The sequence below is a fragment of the Pteropus alecto genome, unplaced genomic scaffold, assembly GCF_000325575.1.
Source record: "Pteropus alecto unplaced genomic scaffold, ASM32557v1 scaffold164, whole genome shotgun sequence".
Classification (NCBI taxonomy): domain Eukaryota; kingdom Metazoa; phylum Chordata; class Mammalia; order Chiroptera; family Pteropodidae; genus Pteropus; species Pteropus alecto.
The window spans coordinates 17,004,525-17,028,414 of NW_006439568.1; the positions used below are offsets into that span (position 1 = coordinate 17,004,525).

General features: G+C 35.7%; 1 protein-coding gene across 5 annotated transcripts in view; it reads right to left on the reverse strand.

Moving 5' to 3' along the window:
- Positions 1 to 23,890, reverse strand: part of OXR1 (oxidation resistance 1) — a 304,617-nt gene that overhangs the window by 94,564 nt on the left and 186,163 nt on the right. The window contains exon 1 of one of the 5 annotated variants that reach the window (XM_015593003.2): positions 20,307 to 20,401. The exons of the other annotated variants lie outside the window; for them this stretch is intronic. Within the exon in view, the coding sequence (XP_015448489.1) occupies positions 20,307 to 20,325 (19 nt within the window). The 5' untranslated portion in view covers positions 20,326 to 20,401. Of the gene's footprint in view, positions 1 to 20,306; positions 20,402 to 23,890 lie in introns of those variants that run through there. 5 annotated transcript variants of the gene reach the window in all.

The following is a 23,890-nucleotide window of genomic DNA, read 5'->3' on the forward strand; positions in this document are numbered from 1 at the left end:
TGAACAGCTATTTGAAGAAATAATGATGGCAAACTTCCCTAACCTGGTGAAAGAAATGGACATAAAACCCCAGGAAGCTCAGAGGATTCCAAAAATCAGGGATCCAAAGAGGCCCACACCAATACACATCATAATTAAAATGCCAAAGGTTAAATACAAAGAAAGAATTTTAAAAGCTGCAAGAGAAAAACAAATAATACATATAAGAAAACACCCATATGACTGGCAGCTGATTTCTCAAGAGAGACTATGCAGGACAGAAGGGCCTGGCAAAAAATTTTTGACAGGATGAAGATCTGGGATATACAACCAAGAATAATTTATCCAGCAAAGCTATTATTTAGAGTTCAAGGACAGATAAAGAGCTTCCCAGACAAAAATAAACTAAAGGAATTTATCACCACCAAGCCAGAATTACAGGAAATGTTGGAGGGACTTCTTTAAGAAGAAAAAACATGTATCGAAAACAGGAATAAAGAATGGTAACAACTACATTCCTATTAATAAGTACCTCAAGAATTAGTACTCCAACTAAAAGACATAGTAGATGAAAGGATAAGAAAACAAGACCCCTATATATGAAAAGAAAGAGAATGGGAAAAAATATTGCTGTAATGAACCTAGAAGGTATTTAAGTCAGAGAATGATAAACACTATGATTTCACTTATATGAAGAATTTAAGGAATAAAAAGAACAAACTAATCAAAAACAGACTCACAAATATAGTGGACAATTTGGTGACGGACAGAGGGGAGGGGCAATTTAGGGGACTGGGAGAATCGGGTGAAGGGTTAAAGAAGTACAGATTAGTAGCTGATGGATGTCACAGGGATGGGAAGCAGGGCATAAGGAATGTAATTAGCATTAATACATTGGCTAGGTGGAGGGTGAGGGGAGGGTGGGAGCGATTGGGGGAATCATTTTGCTAACCAATGTACTATATACTAGAAACTAACTAAACTTTAAAAAATGAAGAATAAAAAAAAAGATCTGGACATTCATCATTAACCATTGGGTGCCATTGTAATATCTAATGAAATTAGCACTTATTTCTTTGTAGAACCCAAGACCTAGTCCATGCTCAATTTCCCTGATAGGCAAAAACATCTTCTTGCAGTTGGCTTGTTGACTTGTGATCCAAACAAGGTCTACATATTACAAATGGGTCTCCAGGCATCTAGACCAGTGCTTCTCCACTCTAATGTGCAAATGAACCTTAACATTCAGTAGGGTCTGGGGCAGGACTTAAGATATTGCACGTCTAACAATCTCCCAGGTGGTACCAGTGTTACTGGACTCAATGTGGCCTATACCCGGAGCTGTAAAATCCTAACAAAGGCACCACTGGATTTTGTTTATTTGTATGTTTTTTTTGTATGCCATTAGCTTGTTGCATGACATTATTTAACTTGTACCCCTTCCATTATCCTTACTTTCTGTAAATAATGTTAGTTCTAAAACCTTGAATAGATTTAAGCTCACCTTTATTTTTAGTGAGAATATCTTAAGGAATGTTCTGTGATTCAAGTAACTATTCAATCTGTATGACTATCATTCGTTTCATGGTGATTGTAATGTTAAAGAGCTGGCTCTAGAGTCAGATTTCTATTATTTAATTCCTACCTGCATCATCTACTATGTGTATGACCTCAGACAAGTTCATTCTGACCAAGTCTCAGTTTTCTCATCTGTAAAATGGGTATAATAATAATATCTCTTGTAGAGTAACCATGAAAAATGGCCCATGGCAAGTGTTCAATAAATGCAAGCTATTACTGTTATTGATTTTGTAATCTATTTTCCTCCAATAATATTTCAGTTTCTGGGACTTTTTTTCTAAGTCCTAAATCTAGCTTTTCAGTTCTTTGTTCACTTTAGGCTCTCCCATAAATCAGCTGTAACTTTCCTCTTTTGTGCAGTGAAGACCACAGATCAAGGAGGACGCTAAGAGGGAGTATATTGTGAGTGTTTGGAGGATTTCCTTTTCATGTTTTAATTTCTCTTTCAGGTTATCATGGCTTATAAAGCCTACAGATAAGACCATTTTAAAATCTTACATCAATTCATCCAAGTCTTTCAAAGAGTATTAGTTTTTGATAATTCATCACAGAAATTTAGGAAATAAAATTGCACAATATGAAATGGTTCCAAATCAACCATCTTAGTCAATAATACACAACTAAAGGAGCTTGTCATTCATTCATTCAAATTCATTCAAATCCTATATAATATAGCCTTTTTGTGTGTTATCAATAATAAAGGCATGTTGTGATAGGAAGACTGGGGTTTAGTCAGTAAATCTTCAAGAGATTACTAAAGTTGAGCTGATAGGACACTTTAATATTTTCTTATCTTTGTAAAATAGGCTTCTGAAATTTGGAAAGAATCCCCAAATTAAACTTCATACTTTGGGAAATCTAAGAATCTAAGGAAGAAAGCCTAGGACAATACAAAACAGCACAGTACATTCTGAATATTTTATGACTGACTATATGAACATAGCACATGATTTATAAAGAGTCTGTAATTGTTAAGTTGAAGCCATGACTTGTAAATGATTCCCTTCCTTATAATAAATTCCATCAGCATGGAGTAACTTAGAATCATCGCTCATAACAAGGAAGTGCTGGCTCATAAGATCAGGGCCAAAAATATATTAGGCAATGAGCCCAACATTGTTCTACACTTAGCTCCTTTTTCTTTTCCTTTTGAGCTTGATTTTCTCACATCATTCCCATGGGACTCTAAATATATTTGTTTCAGAGATGTATTTTCTAAGTTTAATGAGATGGAGAGTAAGATAAGAAGGTAGAATTGGCAGAGTACTAGGACCAAAGCAAAATAATTGAAAGGAATATTTCAAAAGTCAATTACTTTTGAAGAGTTACTTGTAAGATAGCCATACGGTAACAGAAGAGTAGTGATACTGCCATAATTTTACTATTTCCAGACATTTAATTTCATTTAGCTTGAAATTACTGCTTAAAAGCTAAACATAAAAAGGAATTAGATAAAATAAGACTACTCAGAAACAAAGTAACACTTTAAAAACATATTCAGACTGGAAGCCATAGCAGTTTTCGAAAATTCATCCATATAAAGATAAAAGGCACAGAAAAAGTGTTATGTAATCAGTTACGCCAAAAATGGATGACATTGCAAAGCTAGGTATGTACTTCTGTGATACCACTTGAAGGTAGTATCTGTTTTTCACTTTACGTGTAAAAAACACTATGTTTCTCCCCAAACCTTTTAATAAGATCTGAAGAGGAGGTCTAATTGAATCATGTTGCATCTTTCTTCATTTTTAATATTTGCATGATCTAAATCTCCTAGGAAATCTTCTGCCTTCCCAGTCTGTATTTAGGTTTAGGGAATGTATCAAAAATATTTTCTTGATGAGTACAGATATTTTCTGTCTTTTTGTCTAGGCTACGAACTAAAATATTCCCAGAACCTCTGATTTTACTTGTTTCCAAACTGCAAGTATTTAGCATATTTGTTTGCACTGTCTCCTGATGAGGGGTATGTAAGTATTTAAAGTGTTAAAATAAATAGCAGACATAGCAATCTCTTTCGAACAGGGGACTAAAGCTTTACTGAAGGGATTTTTCAGCAGTGGTTAAATCACTGTATCAGTAATATGTTGCCGAGTAAATTTGTGTTGAAATCATTGAACACTTATATGTTCTTACTAGAACCAAACCTTTCTTGGTAGACTGATTACAATCTCTAATGACACGACCTAGCTTACTGCTGGCATGCAGCATCTGTCATACAATAGTACTTATTTGTTGAATCAATTAAATAAATAAATATTAACAGAACAAAATGAAAACATATTACATGTTCACTAAGTGCTCTCGATCTAGACTCACATCAGTATGATACTCTACCTTTTACAATTCAGTTTATAAGTAGATAAATACAAAATGAGATGCATACACAATTTGAGGGTGAAGATTTCTGAAGACACTGCATTTGCCTTAATTTCATGCTCCATCCATATGAATGAAAAACACAGTTGGTTAACATCCTCACATAACGCTATCAAGAATCACTATAAAATAGTTGAGATTTTGGAAAACGTCAGTTTGTAATTGTATATGTGTAAACTCCAGTCGAAAACACTTCAAACACTTCAAGTCACCCAGTTCTCGTTTCTGCCCCACATCTCTTACCACTCGCACATTCATCCTCTCTATCTTTCATTATTGAGCCAGTATTTGGAATTTTAATCAGTATTTTCTCTTCCTCCAATGACTTCTATGCTTGATAACCATTTCTCTTGATCTAGAAGCATCTCCCTTGCTCCACTGGTCCCTTGTCTTATTCCAGGTTTTACACATCAGGTCAGATAGCACTTCATACAGCAAACAGCCAGAATCCTCCAAAAGGAACTGGTATAATCTTCTCTTGAGCATAATGCTACAGATTATGTCCAGCAATCCCAATTTAACTGTCTTGTCTGTTTACTGAATATTGGTGTAGTTGTGATAATGTACAAGCAAGAAACCTATTGCTCCCTACCCGTATCCACCATGCCCCGTGGTCATATGATAGGTACTGAACGGGAGAAAACAATCCAGCAGGCAAAAAAACAAAAGAACACCTCTGGGTAGTGGTCTCAAATCTTTGAATGAAATAAGTACATTACTAATTGTAAATTTATCCTAGCTTTTAAGAGACAGGGTGTTTCAATTAGCTAGTAGTGTTGCTATAGCGTTCTGCTGTTCCTGATATCTTTATGTGATAGATTATCTGGCTCTTTCTGAATGTGGATCTATAAGAGAAGGTAATTGTATGGATGGCTTCAAGATATTAGCTAGCTGATCTCTAATTTTTAACTTTAATTCTCCGATTACATAGAAATAGCTTGAAACAAAATATTTTAACACATTTTTCTATCAGAGAATACATTTCAACATGGAACACTGTCTGCCTAACAAAGGATAAATGTTTTTTTCCTGAAGTTCTTGTAATCTTGAATACAAAAAAAAAAAGATCAGTGTTACACCATTTGGTTTACTTTCAAATTTATCCCCCACGTCTTGGTTCAAAAAAAATTTTTTTTCCTAACTAGCTATCCACATTAGAGATTCTCAGAAGTATTTTATTGTCCTATACAGACTTATCTGACCCAACTTTCCAGAGCCTGAGACTGCACCTGGGGTGCACTATGACTGGTCAAATGGCAAGAGTTCATACAGTTCATGGTCTATAAGAATAATTTGCGGTTGGTATATTTTAAGGCTAAGTTTTTATTACATATTGGTGTATTTTTAAATGCCCAACATGGACTTTTAGAAAATTTATGCTTCTTTTACTCTGATGACCAAAGAAGTGGAAAGGTATGCAGTCAAGTCTCCTTCAAATACATACAACCACTTCCTTCCTATTACCTTCTTAATTAAACTATCTTATATTTATATACCACTTTTAGCTTTTTGATTTGCTAAAACCCTCATTTATTTTCTCCTAACCAGTGCTGGAGGTTGGGGAGCAGCACCAAGGAGTTAAGATAGAGCAGATATTCATGATAACCATTCAACAGATAAGAAAATGAGATACAGGCAGAGCAATAATTACTTAGTGATTATTAGGAAGAGACTGTTAAGTACCTACTATCCATCCTTCTTTCTTCCTGATTCTATTTGGAATAACAATGTATTTAGCAAAAGGAAAAAAAAAGAAAAGCTAATTTTTCACTTCCTTTTTCTCAGTAGCCCTGCAACACAGTTCTGGACATTGAGATGTGAGGTGAAGTCTGTTCGGGTTTCTGGGGAAGGTTTTGCTTCACTCACACAAGTACTTCTTCCTGCCGCCACCTCCCTCCTGTCTAGACAATAGATGGGTGGCAAGAGCTGTAGCAGCCCTTTGAGAACCATGAGGAAAAGGCTAAGAACATTTCAGAGAGACTGAGCCTTGACATCCTGACGCTATACTGTGACTGCCTACTTCCAGACTCCTTTTCACAGGAGAAAAATAGAGCTTTATGTATTCAGGTGACTGGATCGGGGGTCTCTACTCACAGACCAGTGCAATTCCTCACTATCCCAGCAGGAACTTGAATTTTGGTTCTCGGTTTCCAGCTCTGCCATCTTTCCATTGTTTGTTTTAGATTATGGTGTCTGATAATTCCTAGACTACATGTTTGACTTGTTCTTATTCCTAGCAGGAATATCACCAGGAGAAATAGCACTCAACATCGAGTCCTGGAGCATAAAAACCAGGGTAGTATCACATGCTTGATTTTATTATTTTGAATTTTTATGAGTTTATTTGAGTTAAACTGATGACATATGCCAGAGAGCAAGATCTCAAATGCTCTCACATCTTGGATTTTAACTGGTTACCTCTATAGCACTAAGGAAAAAAAAAAGTAGCCAAAGATTGTTTTTGGCATTTCATTCACACACACACACACACACACACACACACACACATAGATAATTTCTCATTAACATATATATGATATATATATATTTCTCATTAATGTATATATGAGAAATATATATATTTTTAAATGAGATTCTTTTGCCTCCTGGCACTTAATACCCTTTGGCATCTACTATCAATTCCTATCTAGGCCTGCCTATTGCTAATGGTTGCTTAAGCTCTCAGTTACACTTTCTTCTACCTCTCTACAAAAAATCAACGCTGATGTAAGGAGAAATGTGGAAATATTATCACTAAAGTGATTTATGGGATGCAAATATCATTTTAAGAGGGTATCTACAATTTGTAAGAGGGACCTGTGAATCCAGTCGAACCTCTGAGATTGGAAAGCACCGAGTGAGGGGTTTCACTGGTCCTCCTCATCCCATCTAAGCAGCTCCTCCTCTCTGCAACTCGCCCCCTTAAACCTCTTCTCTGCTCCCTCCTCCCGCACCAGCACAGGTGGCCACACGGCACAAAGCAGGGATCCGGTTCTCACTGTGAGGACTGCTGAGTCCTAGAATTTGAAGAGTGCTAGAAACAAGGAAGGCACGGAATGTGTTCTTGATCATCCCATACATTTAAGAAATACCCTTAGTAGACATTGTAGCTATGTAACACATTTTATTCTAGGTAATTAGATGTTCCCATTTTACTGTATTGGGGGTGGCTCCATAGTGTAGTGGTTAGCACGTCTGCTTTATGCATTTTACTGTATGTTTGGCATGCTTTTAAACCCTCTAATAAATATTCTTCCCTGTATCTTCCTCTTTTCTCATCTGCTGTCATGTTACCTGGTGTAAAAAGTCTACTTCTTCTTTCAGCTCAGTCTATCATAATTTTTATGTTCCTTCCATGTGCATATCAGTTCTGTTATGCCTATCAAGTGAAAAACAAATTTAAATAAAATAAAACCAAGCACACTCCAGCAAAAGACTTGGTTTTAGCCTCCGATGTATGACTCACTGGCTTAACGGTCTTGGGCACAGCATTTGCCATTCCTCTGCCTCAGTTTTCTTAGCTGAAAAACGGTGAGGTAGATTCACCGAGGGAAGGTCCTTTTTAGTTCCAAGATTCTATGATTTAAGCCCATGTTTATCCACACGTCATTAATCTTTGCAACAACCTTACTGGGAGGAGTAACATTATCTCGGTGTTGCTGATGAAGAAGCAAGAGGTTAAAGGCGCTTCAATGACTCCTCTACTCGTGCACACCTAGCAAGTAGCAGTGCAAGGATCTAAACCCAGTTATTAGCTGTCTTTCCTATCTGCAGAGAAAGCTAAGCCACCATTTCTCTATACAAAGAGAAGACAAAGGAGGTCAAAAGGGTGAGATTTTTAAGGCTCACCTACAAATTCCTAGAGGCAGGGGGTTTTACTCTCCTTAGATATGAGACCGTAATTTGCAAGTATATCATACTGTATTTAGATTATATTGCTTGTTATTTTGTTTCACGGTATTATTATTTTCACCTAAGGTACAAAGTCTGCTTTAGACCTTATAGTTGTTGAAATTCATCCGGGGACACAGGATCCTGCCAATCAAGTTACAAAAAAGAAAGCAGTTTTTTTAAAAAAATAATGTGTGCCCTCTTCTTTATAGAGAATAATGATGTTTAATGAATACTTATTTGATTTATTTTATAATTTAAGAAATGCTTTGGTGCTGATATATGTAGGCTTCCTGTATTTGGGGAGATAATATAAATTCTATAAGTATTTCTGTATTGGTATTTTTGACATAGCATTACATACTAACCAATAGAACATCTATATCTAGGAATTTAAAATTATTATTCTATTAAACAAGGAAAAATAGAATATGAGCACTGGCAATGACAATGATTTACTTTGCCAAATATATCATCCTCATTTTTTACCAAATTCTTCAGGAGACATGACAGTAGTTAGATAAGTAGAACCCTGGACTAGCAGTCAGAAGATTTAAGCTCTATTCCTGAGACTTGGCACTGACTCATTCAGTAACCATGTGCCTATCAGTTGATCTCCCTTTGGTTTTCAGATCTTTGTTAGAATTTAGGAGTGTTTCCTAATTCACGAATGATGTGAACGTTGATATTGCTGTGTTTGGAAAATGTAGAAAGGACCAGGGGGGAATAAGACCGGAAGACTTGAGTCCTAGATGACTTAGCGTGAGGCATAGCTAGTATTTTTTTGAGAGAACTGAAATTTAATTTCACTATTTCTAAATGTTTCTTCATTCCTTCAACCTTATCTCTTTCTCATTTGATAGAAAAAAAAAATCCCTCAATTTTACAGAAGGAAATGAGGAAGGAAGAACAAGAGGGTGATTTTGTCTTCTCTTCGCCCCTTCTATCTTTTTAAGTTCGGTTATGCTCTTTCGCAATGAGTTGGTTGAGTGCTGGTTATTTGGTGGGTTAGCGCAGTTACACATTAAATGGAAAAAGGAATTCCTCATTTTTGAGAAAGGGGAAATCCCCATATATTTCAAAATTATCTTCAGAGCTTGCTTTACTCCTTCATTTGTTCGACAAGTGCTGAGTGCTGTACTTTATGCTCAGTGCTTAGGATGTAAAAACAATAAACGTATGGTGCCTCCACCCAAGAAATTGCCAAAAGATTAGAGGCGTTAGATAGTTAAACAACTGATTACACTACAGTACGGTGAGTGTAAAGATGAAAGAGGACGGCATAGAGAAGACTGGGGCATCTAAAAAGAGTCAAAGAAGTGTTTATCAGTTAACCTTGGTGGGCAATGGAAGCAAGGAAAAAAGGTCATATTTCATATACTGTAAATTTTATAGAAATGGGTTTTAAAAAATGAATATTTAATCAAATTGAATTGTACACCAGGCAACGTGCCAGGCAGCAGTAAAATCTATAAAAGCACCAGTTTTTCAGTTGGGCAGATAAAATTACAACTCCACTTCTGTCTACAGGTATGACCTTGGGCAAGTTGCCTGACCTCCCAAAATCTGTCCATTTAGAGAATGGAGATTACAAAAGTATCTACAACTCAAGGGGCTCTATGAAGATTAAATCAGAGAATACACATAAGCACCTAGCTCAGTCCTTGGCACCAGGTAAGATGGTAAGTGTCCAATAAATTCTAGTTATTATTAAGTACTCTGTATAAATGTTCTCTTTGAATTCTTGCAACAATCCAATGGACAGGTATTCCTAAAATCAGGTCTCTGTGAAGAGCATAGGAGATGCTAGGAAGATAGGTTCAAAACCATGAAAGACTGCGTATGCCATAGGAGTCTGGAATAGAGCAGGCAATAGAAAATCTATAAGGATTTTTAAGAGAGAATCAACAAGAGTTCTATGTTCTGGAAAGACCATTAAGTGTGGTTCATGAGTTAGAGGGGCAAAGAGAGAGAAGAAAAGTTAGGAGTCCAGTTAGGAATTACAGGAAATACTAACTGCAGTACCACAGACCTTCGGGATGGATGGCGGGCAGCCCACTGTGCCTCCAGCCTCTACCTCTTCCTGCATCTTGTCATGGCAAAAGCCTTAGGATTTGCCTAAAAGCTAATGTTTTCAGCTATGAACTGTGCCAGCTCTGGTGCTCTTTTCAGTTTGGTTTTGTTACCAAGTGGCATGAGGTTTTAATCATCTCTGAAAAGGCAGCAAGTAAGCTCCCTGCTGGAACTGGCAGAAGTATCAGCGTGATTGTTTCTCAGCTACATGTGAGAAGTAGAAAACAGATGTTCTAAAAGCATTTGGATAGTTTGATTTCTTTTTTATTGTCTGCATATGTTGGTGATGTCATTAGTAATATACTACATTAATTCAAGAGCAGTAAATCATGCATATCGGGATATAGAATATCTCATTTTACCATTGATTTACCACCACACACCTAGTATTTCATCTGGAGATTCTCAATAGTAAAATGCATACTTAATAGTACAAGGAAGGCAAAGAAATTTTAAAACACATGGAAGGCTACTCTTCTCTCAAAATATCAGAAGCTAGATAATTCATAAGGACTTACTCATGTACCAGCATCTGAATATATACCTTGAGAAATCTATGAGAAACCAAGTTTTTCTTTTGAAATTTCACCTTTTCTATCCTGAATTCTTCCATTTCTACATATGCTCTGATCCGGTTTTGCTTAACAAGACATGCTTTATTCAAGTTGCCTTGATTTCAAGTGTTTGCGTAATACGTGCATGTCCTTTGAGATACACGTTGTTGCTGACATGAGAGATAACGATCTGGAAAAAAAGAGTCAGGACATAGAGGAGAAAAAAGGTCAGAGCATTTCATGTTTTTCAGGATTTGCAATTTAAAAATGGTAAAAGAAAAAAATGTGTGCTAGCTCTTTAAAAAACTTAACTGAGCACATTAAAAATCATGATGCATTTAAAATGTTAATTATCATAGATGTTTAAAAATCGGTTTAAATATTTATATCAGAATTAGTAGCTATGAATGTCCTGAAGAATTTTTGAAATTATGAAGTATTACACTAACGTGTCTGAAACTAGAAAAAGCATCACAACGCTAGTGAATAATAACCAAGAGATCTTTCCTTCAAGTGTAAGACTTGGTGGTGGTGGTTGCTTTTTGATTATTACAAGGATCTACAAATGTTAAATCAGGAAATCAGCTTTGAGACTTGGAAGTAAAGGTGGGAGAAAAAGACATTTTTAAATGAAAACTTATCTCAAGTTTAATAAATGTGTGTTTTTAAAAATTAAGAAAATGAGATACTTTTAAAGTAAAAAAATTACAACCAAACATTTAATCATTCAGACAGAGAAGGTGCTAAGAAACTGTAAGACCGAAGCAAAAATAAGTAAATTAATTTTAAAAATACAAAAGGATTAAAAGGAAAAGCCACCAAACTTCTGTCAAGTTGCACAGAGAATGACATTTGCAGAAATACAACTGAAAATATAAAAACAATATGCAAGAAAAAGGAAAGACTAATTTTTTAATGATTTCCAAAAATATCTTAATCTTATCATCTACAAAATGTAAAAAGTGTTTTTTTAGTTAATAGGCAGAAACAGTATATATCATACTGTTTCATAATAACTTGGTTTTTTAAATTAAAAAAAAGGAAGAACAGCTGGTTAACTGCATAACCATGACTTGCCTCTAATAAGTAGGCTTGATAGCTTCAACCCTGAGATATTTCTAATATGTGTACTTTGTTTTTTGAATTAAAAAGATTATTTCCTTTTTACCTTGTAAGAATTTATGCTACAATACACACACACAAACCTGGAACTGAGCAACTTAGCACTTTTTGATAGAAAAAATTTTTTTTATCCTGAAAATTATAGCTAGATTAGTATTTGAAAAGATATGAAGTTAAAAGAGCAAATTTCAAGCATATAGAAGAGAAAAAGTTATGCATTAAATATAACATTCAAATAATAAACTGTTACAAATAATCAGATATCCTTTTATGATAAAATAAGCATATGAAAAATAGAAGAAGAATATAGTTCGATTTTTTTTGAATTTTTAAGTGTCACATGGGACCTAACTTTCACAGCTACAGAAACGTTATTGATATAGTGTGGAATTACCTAGGTGGTTCAGGCTAGGAGGCCCAGTTGCCTAGTTCAGGTTGTCAGCATCTCACATTGGGCTAACTTGTCCTGTTCTCCTCAAATTCATAGTCCAAAGTGAATTATTTAAAACTTAAATCTGACAGGGAACATTATGTGATGCATAAACTAGCCATCTAGCAGAATGATGTAGTGGAAAAGAATGTATAGATCCTTGCTCTACACTCATGAGCTGTTAGGCAAACTGAGGTTTCTTTTTCTTTTATTCATTTTAGCAACTCTGTTTTTTTGTTTTGTTTTGTTTTTTTTAGCAATGATGAGCCCTTAGTTACAGTGAAGGAACAAGTTCACTTCAATTGTGGGCTAAAAGATAGTTCTGACTTTGAAAGTTTTGATAAAGCATGGCAAATCAAAATGTGTGTGTGTGTGTGTGTGTGTGTGTGTGTGTGTGTGTGTGTGTGTGTTGGGGGTGTGTTATATGTGCTCTGTAGGCCTTTTTAAGGAAATTATGTAACATTTATTTACCATAGTTTCCTAATCTGTAAAATGGAAACGTTAACTTTGCCTACTTAAAGGGGATTTTATGGAGCTTTAAGTAAAATGAAAATGTATGTTAAAGGTTTCTATAAATGATGTAGTACAGAACAACTTGAAATTATTCACTATTACACTTGAGACACACTTATAAAAGAAAGACAATTACAGTGCTCACAGGCATAAATGAAGGTTAATTATGAGTATACACCAAGTCAATGGCTAACTCTTGACACCTCGTCTTGTACTATTACCTCTCTTCCAGTCATTCTGGTATTTTTTTCTGTTCGGAGAACAAACCAAATTTGTTTTTACCTCTTGACATTGTACTTATTATTTCTCTTTTTGGTTAGCTATTCTGGATCCTTGTATGGCTTCTCATTGTTTGGGTTTCATCCCTAACAACACCTCCCCAGAGAGGTCCCAAGCTAACTGCACCAATGCCTCACCTCGCTCCACTCTCATGTGATCACATTACCCGATTGCTTTATTATTTTCTCCTTATCACTTATTACCTAAATATCTTATTTCATTTTTACTTGTTTATGGATGGAATGTAAAGGCCCAGTGTCCTTTCCACAAAGGACCTGAGTGGCCAAGTAGTCTGTCACTAAGCTCAACTGGACTGCCAACACTGGATGACAATCACAAAGTTCATAGTGACCTTGTCAAATCAGAGGAAAAGATCAGTTGGAAACCTGACTTTCTAGAGGAACGAGGCAGGTAAGGAAACACATGTGAGGATAAAAGCACTCAACAGACTCAGGACAAATGGCTTTTTTTTTTTTTTGCTTTGCCATTAAGTGTTGGGGTTGGCCTTATGTTAGCAAAACTAACAGTTTGGAAAATAGAACTTCATGTTCTTGTTTGTCAGATCCCTGCAACCTGAATCCTATGAAAAAATAGATTGAGGTAGCCTTGGCAACATGAAGTTGACAATTTACCACACGATGCATTTGGATAGATAATGATAGCCTTTAAAAAATTCAGTATGTATTTATACATCTTTCAGATAACTGATTTGCCTATAATTTTAACTCGATAGCCTATGAAATATTATTTTAAAACACTCTCAGTCTCACCATCTAAAGCAAATTTTTTTTAAAGTTTATTAGTATATTAGTTTTGGTTTGGTTGTTTTAAACCTTTAATGACATTTGATACATTAATTTTCTGCCACCCTGAAATATTATTTAATTAAATTTATTGGGGCAACATTGGTTAATAATATTATATAAGTTTCAGGTGTACGATTCTATAATACATCATCTGTATACTCTATTGTGTGCTCACCATCCAAAGTCTAGTCTCTTTCTGTCACCATATATTTGAACCTCTTTACCTTCTTCATCCTCCTTCTACACCTCTTCCCCTCTGGTAACCACCATATTGTTCTCTGTGTCTACAAGTTTATTTGCTGTGTTTGCTTTCTGTTGCTTTGTGTTATGTTCCATATATGAGTGAAATCATATAGTTCTTGTACTTTTGCAACTGACTTATTTCACTTAGCATAATACTTTCACAAGCCATCCATTGTCACAAATGGCAGTATTTCTTCTTTTCTCATGGCTGAGTAGTATTCCATTGTATATATGTACCACATCTTCTTTTTCCAATCATCGGTCAAAGGACACTTGGGTTGTTTCCATGTCTTGGCTATTTTAAGCAAGGCTGCAGTAAACATAGTGGTACGTATACTTTATGAATAAGTACAAATACTTTATGAATAAGTATTTTCTAATTTTGGTGGTAGACAATGGAAAAGGAATTGCTGAGTCATATGGTAGCTCTATTATTAATTTTTTGAGGAACCTCCATACTGTATTTCATAGTAGCTGTACCAGTTTACAGTCCTACCAGCAATGTATGAGGATTCCTTTTTCTCCACATCTTCTCTAACATTTGCTCTTTTAATCCTTTAAAAAGGCCCCTTTTTTAAAAAAATTATCTACCTTTATGCAAATAAGCGCTTTAAAAAGTCATACCTAAACAATTTTTACCAAATGATAATTATTAATGTTGAATAATTTGCATTTTTCCATTAGAATAACATAATAACTTATGTTTTATTCGACACTTTACCAATTTTAGGGCACTTTTGCAACATTATCGAATTTGCTGATCTCATCATCCCTTTTTACTTACATTAGAAAACTAAAGCTGAAAGGAGTCACCGTCCTAATAAAGTGTCAAAGCACATACTGTAGTCTGATGTTGTGTTTCCTAGATCACTGTTCTCTCCACTTAATCTCTCATTGAATATTTTGTTAATTTGATTACATAGCTAAATGGTAGTCATCATTATAAGAGGTAATTATCAGCTATGTGTGGACTGACCTTCACATACTCATCTCCAAAGGCCTGCCAAATACTGGGTGGAACTCCCCTACCTCCTCATATCTAGTTTCAATTATAATCAAAATTTGATTATATATACTCATAAATATAAATTAGTTCCTATTGATCCATGTGAGAACAAACGGGCCTGCATATATCCAGAATCTCTAGTCTCTTGGAATTCTCCTTTAGTATCCTTAACTTGATATTATCATTTTGCCCCAAGGTAAGAGAGTATACTTTCTCTTTTTATTACTATTTGAATATCATTATGGGTGGAATTGGGGTCATTTTGTTTGTTTGTTTGTTTGTTTTCCTATGTTAAAAACTCATATCGTCTTTTTAGGAAAAATTTCAAAAAGTGACAGCGGCAAGAGGCTTTGCTGTGTCATATTGTGCTGTCTAAGACAGCCAACTCTCAATTTTTCACTTAACTGGAAGGAAAGCATATTGAAGAAAATCACAGAGAACAGATGAATCTACATAGAGTTCTATTTTTTCAATTAATTTACTCAGTCATTTAAAAAAGGACTGGAGAGTAGTTTAAACACAGACTCTGGATCCAGGCTCTGCCTTGGGTTTCAACCTTGGCTCTGAAACTTACTTCATTTGTTTGACCTTCGGCAAATTTCTTAATCTTTCTGTGCCTTAACTTCCTCCTTCGTGGAATGGGAGTAATCACTGTGCTTAATAAATAGGTCAATCTGAGGATATATTCAACAAATATTTACTGAGGACATATTATATACCAGACTCTGCTCTTGGTATGAAGGATAGAATATAGGAAAAAAAAAAAAACACAAAAATTCCTACTTCATAGAGTTTCCATTACAGTTAACAACATAAATACAAACATATACATATTTGTTAGTGATACATGCTAAAGAGAAAAAGAGACAGAGAAGAGGGATAGGAACTATTGAGGGGCTGGGTAAAGTTTTAGTTGATGTCCAGAGAAAGCCACACTGAAAAATCCACTTCTGAATAATGACTGAGGAAAACGAGGGAGCTAGCCATGTTGGTCTCTATGGGAGGATTCTCCATAGAGGCAGAGGGAATGGTAATTGCAAACACCTTGAGAAAGAAGCATGGCTGGTGGATTCAAGAGACAGCATAAAGGTCAGATTAGCTGGAGCGGAGTGAACAAGGAAGGAATGGTAGGAACAAGGAGGGGTGTGTGTGTGTGTGTGTGTGTGTGTGTATGTGTGTGTGTCTGTGCTTGTGCACATGTGCATTTGTGTGGCAGTGACCAGGGAGGGCCCTGTGCAGCATGATGAGGACTTCAGCTTGGGCACGTGTGCGTTTGTGTGGCAGTGACCAGGTAGGGCCCTGTGCAGCATGATGAGGACTTCAGCTTGGCTTTTACTCTGAGAGAGGAGGGAGCCCTTGAAAAGGTTTGGGCACAAGAGTGGCACAATAAAATTCATGTTTTAACTGCATTCCTCCACCAGTCGTCTTACTAAGAGCTGCCTGGCTGGGGATTAGTGAGGGGAAACGAGAGCAGAGGCAAGGAGGCCAGTTAGGAGGTTGTTGCCATAACGCACGTGAAAGCCAGTGGTGTTTGGACCTAGAAGGAAGAAAGGCAAGTGGCAAGAACTACGCGCATTCTGGATTTATTTTAAGGATGAAGCCAATGGGATCTCTGGGCTGATGAGCTATGGAGAGAAAGTAGAGTCTAGAATGATACCGATGTTCTGGGCCTGAGCAATTCAAATAGTGTTTCCATAAACTGAAATGCTATGTAGCTTAGGGTATGATTAATACTGTTATGCTAAAATGGGCTAAAATATTAATGAGTTAATATATGTAAAGAACTTAGTATAGTACTTTATACCAAGTCAGCCCTATGTAAAGTGTTTGCTGTTACTACTAATAAATTAAAATGGGAAAACACTTTAAACCTTGATGTATTATTAAATGAGAAAATGTTCATGTTAGAGTTACAACCTTTGGTCTTTGGAAATATAGTGACTGAAATGAGATATTGAAAGACTCTCCATTGGCAGATAGAGTATAGAAGAGAAACATGATTTTTAAGTAGTGACCCAAATCCTTTCTCCTTCCATTCCCTTTTTCGCCTGCCATACCTTTAATATGGCACTCTTTCTTTTCTTTACTTCTGCCTCTTGAAAGTACTCCATCCTCAAAACAACATACATACAAGTATAACATTTTACCTTCAAAAATATAATTTTTGAGTTTTATACTTACTAGAGCAATGGAATTTACATAAATGACATTTATTTTGTACTATTATTTTATGTTCTTGAATCTGTGAAAGCCAATATAACAAAAGATCAAAGGATATGTATTATAGAATGCTTAAATACATGTAAATGCCCCTAACCAGTGTTTTTTTTTTTTTTTTTTTAAGTGCTTTTGGTTTCTACACAATAGTACCTATGTTCTTTTATGGAATTCATTTTCTTTTTTAATTGACGAATCGTTAAGATGATATTTTAAACTGAAAATATTTAAAATCTTCCTAATGTCAGGAAAAGGGTCCTGGCTATAAAAATAACTATGTGACTGACCCTATTTGATTCAATTAATTTTGCATTTCTTCTTCATGAATACCTGAGACCAGGGAGTGGGGTCATTCTGTAATTACTATGATGACTTACAGTACTTTTTTTCCAGTGGGCATTAGCTTAAACCTATAACTCTCTTTCCATGAGGCAGGTAAGGCTCTGTGAAAATGTATGTTTATGGGAAAATTCTGTTTAAGTCTTCATGTATAACAGGGCCTGGTAAATAAATAACTTTGAGGACCCAACAAATAGACTATAAGGTTTGACTTCTCCAACCAGACCAAGTAACTAAAACAAACACAGAAAAAAAACATTAATTGCTGGTAATCCCCCTACTTCCCCACCATGGTTTTCTCTGAAAGTGAGGAAATCATTGCCATACAATGATTCCAAAATCTACTGTTAAACATATGTATGTTATTTTTTCTGAAACCAAAGACTTACTGTAATTTACAGATCGATTTCTCTCTTAAATGGAAGGAATAAAGGTAAGAAGGCAATTGGGGAATCTAAGTAACCTGTTTTATTTTTAATGCCATGGAGCTGCTATGGACTGTGGTTCCGCTAATTGAATAAAAGATACAAGCTCTCAGAGACTGATATGTATTCAGCACTGGGATTCAAAATAGCTTGGACTCTTACAGTAGGACATTCCCTGAAGACGGAGTTCATAGTTTTCCTTGTAATTCAGACAGTAAGTTAATCGATCATATCATTTCCGATGGTAATTAAAATGCAGAACTTATTCCTTTAGTTTGGGACAAGTTCTATAGTTTCTCCTTTCTTCTCCCAACTTTCCACTCACACATAACCCTGCCTAATGTTCTGTTTAATGTTGATGCTTAAACTTTATAATTGAACAGCATTGATTATAAGATGCACCACCAAGAGAGGAAAAAAGAAAACCTTGCCAATTAAACTATGACGTGCCATTGATTATGTCTTCAGATTTTAAAAAGTTAAAAAGTAAAGAAAAGGAAATATAGTACTGGTAACTGTGGAGGGGATGAAAATTCTCAAAATCAGTCATAATCCAACCTTACTAGACAATCAATAAACATTTATTAAGTGCCTATCGATGGGTACAAAGGAGCGAAATGCATAATCTAGGTCAAGAGGCTTAAGTGCTATATATATGAAATATTAATTGCCATTCTTTACTTTCACAATGATGACCGCGGTTGAAGAAAACAGATCCACTTCTGCAAAAAGATGTCTGAGTTTCCAGTGCCAGGAGGGTATAAGTATATACACAGGAGGGAAGAGAAAGGAGAACTGTCAAGAGGAGGAAACAGCTGGGGGAGGGGAGGACAGCTTGGAGGAGTGGTAGCAAAAATGGAAGGAGGCATCTAATTTAATCAGGAGCTTCAGGAGCTTCACTGAAGTCTAAGAGTGGTTTGAATCTTATCTGCACCAGATCTCCTGATCTTATAAAATATAACCGCTGTCCAGTATGTGAAATGACACTTTAAAACATCAGCTTTGAAAAAGGGCTTCTTACATTTTTGTAATGTCTATAACTTCATGTCTACTACTGAAGATTTTTCCACTCCTGAGTATTTTTTAAATCATGAAAATTGAAAACTAGACAATTTCAATACCTCTCAAATTTGAACTAAATATAAATGATTGAGCATTGGGCATTAGTTGGAAATTAAATTTTGTTATGACTGGTTATCAATCTCCTAGATTTTGTGATTGAAATTTAAAAAGTTGTTTGGCCTGAAAACAATCATCTAAATATTTTACTTCGGCATTTTGCATGTTATGATCATCAGCACAAAATCTGTGTGATAAACTGGAAAAATGAAATTAGTTAATTTTTAATTAAAAACATTTGTTTCTGCAATAACATTTTCTTAAATAAATTGCCCTAGAATGTGAAATAATTGTTTTGAAATTATCCAAATAAAAAGAAAAGATACTCAACCTTTTAGCTGTGCATTATGCTCATAAATTTATTACTAACTTTAAAGGGATAATATCTTACAAAATCATTAAGCTTCATGACTAAGTAGTAAACTATATCATACAATCTGATATTGTCACATAATTGCTTGTGATTGAAGAAAAACTACCCTAGTAATGGTAATTACTTCTTTTGAAAGTCAAAACTATAAATAAATAATAATGTAGAGCAATTTTATTTTTAAAAGTCAATAATGAATTCTGTCTGCTGCATGCTATTAAAAATCAAAGAGGTTACTTACATGCCTCAGATCTTTTTATATCTTTAGTCCTCCCATTTTACAAGTACACGTCAATCCACCAATAATGTTATTTTGACTTGTTTGACTAAAACTTAAAAGACTAAAAACCTCCTAATTCTCTCCTCATTTCTCAGGATCCTAGATTATTAAAAGGAATAAAATGCTAAAAAAAAAAAAAAAAGACATTTAAATAAATTTTAAAGAGGGTGGTTAGGAGAGCCTAATGAAACGTATTACCAGTCTTTGGAACCCAGAGCACAATGGTGATAAAAGCATGACCATGTGACTTAATCACTATCATTACCCTAATTGTGCACAATTTTTCAGTCAACGGCAAGGTAAAGCAATATGAAAATCTTACTGACAAATGATTTCCTATGAACGAAAGAAAAAAGTCATAACTTGTTATAAATGGCCACTGAACATGAGAGCAGACTCAAAATCTCTAAGTCTGAATTTGTTTTGGGGAGTGCCTTCTTAGAGAATCACAGCAGCCGCACCTACAGCAAATCATAGACAAATAATATACGTGCACAGAAAGTCTTTTTTATATCTTATACCTAGGTGAGTATTTCCACAGAGTTTACTCCCTGCCGACTGCTCCCACTAGACATTCCCTTTCTGCAGGCAGTAGCCAACAGATCGATACAGCTCATCTGGTTTTGAAAATATAACATAAAGTCGGCCTCATCTGACTTTCCAAAATGACTCGTTTAAAGCCGAGGGCACTTACACATACCTTTACGTGAGCAGAGCATCTCTGAGTCCTCCCTTCAAGCTCTACTGAGACAGCAATATGCTGCTCTCAGGAAGAGAAGACGGATATTTTGGCTCCTGTGCTTCCCCGGGTAAGACACTTCCTTTCTGGGAGAGAGTCTTCCCCTTCCTCCAGCCCCTGACCCCTGGTGGCAGCGTGTGAAACTCAAAGGTTTCTGCTTCTGCGCATGGGAAACCAACTGTATCTGTTAAGACTCTTGGCTCACTGAACATTTTGGAAATAGTGCCAGCATGCGCTACCTAATATGTTACTCAGTTGACCCTACAGTTTATCATGGAGTGAAATAACAGAACTCAATATCTGACTTCTGTACAATTTCTTATCATAAAGTATATCAATGGCATGGCCGCCTTTAACAAATCTCTATTATTTAGTTCTAACGGCATTGACAGGCAATAGATATGATAAGGCTGGGTATTCTGTACCTAGTTGCTGTTTTGTACCTTTACAGGTACTTAAATGGTGCTAGCTCGTTGTCTGAACTGAAGTTTGATTTTTCCCCCTGAGAACCTCCAACTGCATAGTCATGATATAGTACATACTGCTTTGCATTATATTTATTTCTTCCTGTATTTTTCTCCTTTTAGGACAAGGAGAGAGTCCACCACAACACCCATGATGGTATTAAACATTTAGTAACTGAACGAATGAATAAGAGTCATAACTCTCTCATTCCTAGTTGGCTCCCTCTTAATCCACATTCTGTGTTAGCCGTCTGAAAGCAAATGGCATCATCCGTAGCCTGGCTCTGTCCGACTCCCTGTTTGTGTCCTTAAACTTTACAATCCTGGAGACGATTTTGCTGGATGTTTCCCTTTTCCTCTCCCTGTTATCACATTTTTATGAAATTCTTCAACGGCAGATCATATTATAATACACACATATTATAATACTGCAATATTTGGGAGATAGGGCTCACAATCATCTGGTAGAGAAAATGTCAACTTGGAAGATCACTGCAAGTCCAGGGACTATGGGATGCCAAAGCAGGCAGGCTTCAGGGGCCATTTAAAAAGACAAAACAAGTCACTGAAAACTATGTGTAGAGTTAGTACACTGTAATGAACTGATAATGGTTAAAAAAAAAATGGAGTTCATGTTATCACCAATTGGTAACAATGACACTCTATATTAGTAATAATACCAAGATTTTGCATGCAATACAGAATTTATGGCCTTTGAAAAGTTCTGACAGCTCCATAATAAGTTACTCATTGACTAGTAAAGTACTTGACCTAATCAACATGTTTCTAGAAGGAAATGATATAAACTGGCAATGTGATTCAGTATCAAAGGAAAATTTATGATGTCTAATCTTCTCTACGGAGTTATGTTTGTGTCTACTACAAACTCTTTATTTGGCTCCTTTAAGAGTTCAGCAATATTTCCTCTGAATACTATGAAAAAAATAAGACAGCCTATGTAAAATTTCTAGTAAAGTTCCTGGCACTCTGTTATAATTAGGTGTCTAATAGGTATTAATTTCCACTCCTTTCCTTAATGACATGACTGGCTTTTTCCAGTCCCAGATGACCATAGTAATGCTAACAGTGCCTTCCACATGTGTAATGCTTTATCATTTACGAATATTCAACTAATGTTTTCATGTTATGTACACAACTACCCTGGGAGATGTTGCTTATCCTCAAAGTTTTGCTGAGTTAGCTATGTATAGAAAATTAAAGACAGAGTGTTTCTTTGTAGCTTTATATGGTAAACAAAAAAAGAGGGCACGAAGTGTTTGGGGGATGCTCTGATATTCATCTTCAAACAACTGAGCAAAGCTGCAGACTCTGAGGAAACACCAGTAGCAGGTAGAAGTCAGGAATGAATTGATTTTTTTTTTTTTTTTTAAGCAAGAGTTCATATTAGAAGAAACTCTCACACACACAAAACCTAGACAAAACATAAACACTCAGTTTTCAGCCTCTACAGAAAATGCAAATAGGGCTTTTAACAAATACATCTCACAAAGGTGGTAATGCTATCTATATTACATTGTTTGAATACGAATAAGAAAGCTATTAAGACACACATACATGCACTCATCAAACACACTTGTGAATTTGTCATAGGACAGGTACCTACAGAAGCAAATTATATCTGTATCTGAGCCGCACCTACACTAGATACATATTTCCCAATATTTTGTCATTTGCTCCTTCTTATTGCTCTCATTAGGAATATGGTAGGAACTAAACTCAAATCACTTGTCAGCTAAGTGCAGTTCTTTCAAGGTTATATAAGACCAAATCGATCCTTTCACTGTACTTAGAGCTGCCCATCAGGCATCTGACGAACATAGTTTCCAATGAATAATACCGGTTTTGGGGCATTGTGTTCTCTTAGCTGTTCACCACCTTTGCGATCCAGGCTGCTAAGAAACTCAGATTTTAAAATATTTTTAATGCGGTGGTCAGGAAGGCCACTGCTTCCACATCTCCTCTAGTTTTTAGTCTAGATTCTTTTTCTAGTTCAGTTTTTTATTTATTTTCCTAATTTACTTCTTGATTTATTGTCTTTATATCTGTCATCACATCATGTAGATTGATCGATTTATAATAACATGATTTGTTTTACTTTCTTAAATGTATTTTTTCAATTTTATTGTGGTAACAACACTTAACATAAGATCTATCCTCTTAAGAGCTAAATTCACTAGGTTGTCACTAAGAGTTCAGAGTGGGACGACTTAAACTCTCAGCATTTCAAACCTAACATGACCAAAGCTGCATAATAGGAGGCTTTATTTATAAGAATCCTTTTGCGCCCACTTATGAAGTTGCTAAACTGGTTTCTGTTTCCTTTGTGGGTGTTTTGGTCAAAGAAGAAAAGCATGTCTTGGCTTGTCGCTGGGTACTGAGAGTTGATCTCCAGTGGAAAAGCAACAGATTTATCAAGATTATTTACCTCCATAAGAGCCCTAACTAAATGTGGCTCAGACCCACTCACACATGGACAAATGACTTCCTGCCCTCACCACTCCTTTTTTTGTTTTTTAGATTGAGAAATGCACCTGGATTAATCTACAACCCACGTCAAAGGCAGAGAGATTGTACAAGTTCTAGATCTTTGATAAAAAGTAGTACACAGGGCAGTCCTTAGCTGCCCATAGAAACCACCAAGATGATCAAGCCATGTTAGTCATTAGGAAGATTTGCCTCTAAATATACAAACTCAGGTGAGCCTTCGTGAAACAGATACCTTAAAAAACAAAGTCAAATGGTGGGCTGCAGTGTAGTGGTTTAATTATGGGCTTTGAACTTCTCTGAGTTTGAATTCTCTCACTCTCTGTGTAGCTTTGACTAAATTATGTAAAGCTCTCCATCCCCCAGTTGCCTCACTAGTAGAAAGGAGAAATAACATCTACCTGCCAGGGCACCGAATTAGGATTAAATGAGATAATGCATGTAAATTACGTACGATCTCTGCTACATGGTAAGTGCTTAAAAATAATTCCCCGAGCCCTTTAGCATGCTGACAAAGACAGATCTCGTACAACCTGAAGGACTGATTGATTTAAGGCAGAAGAGATGGAGTGCGGG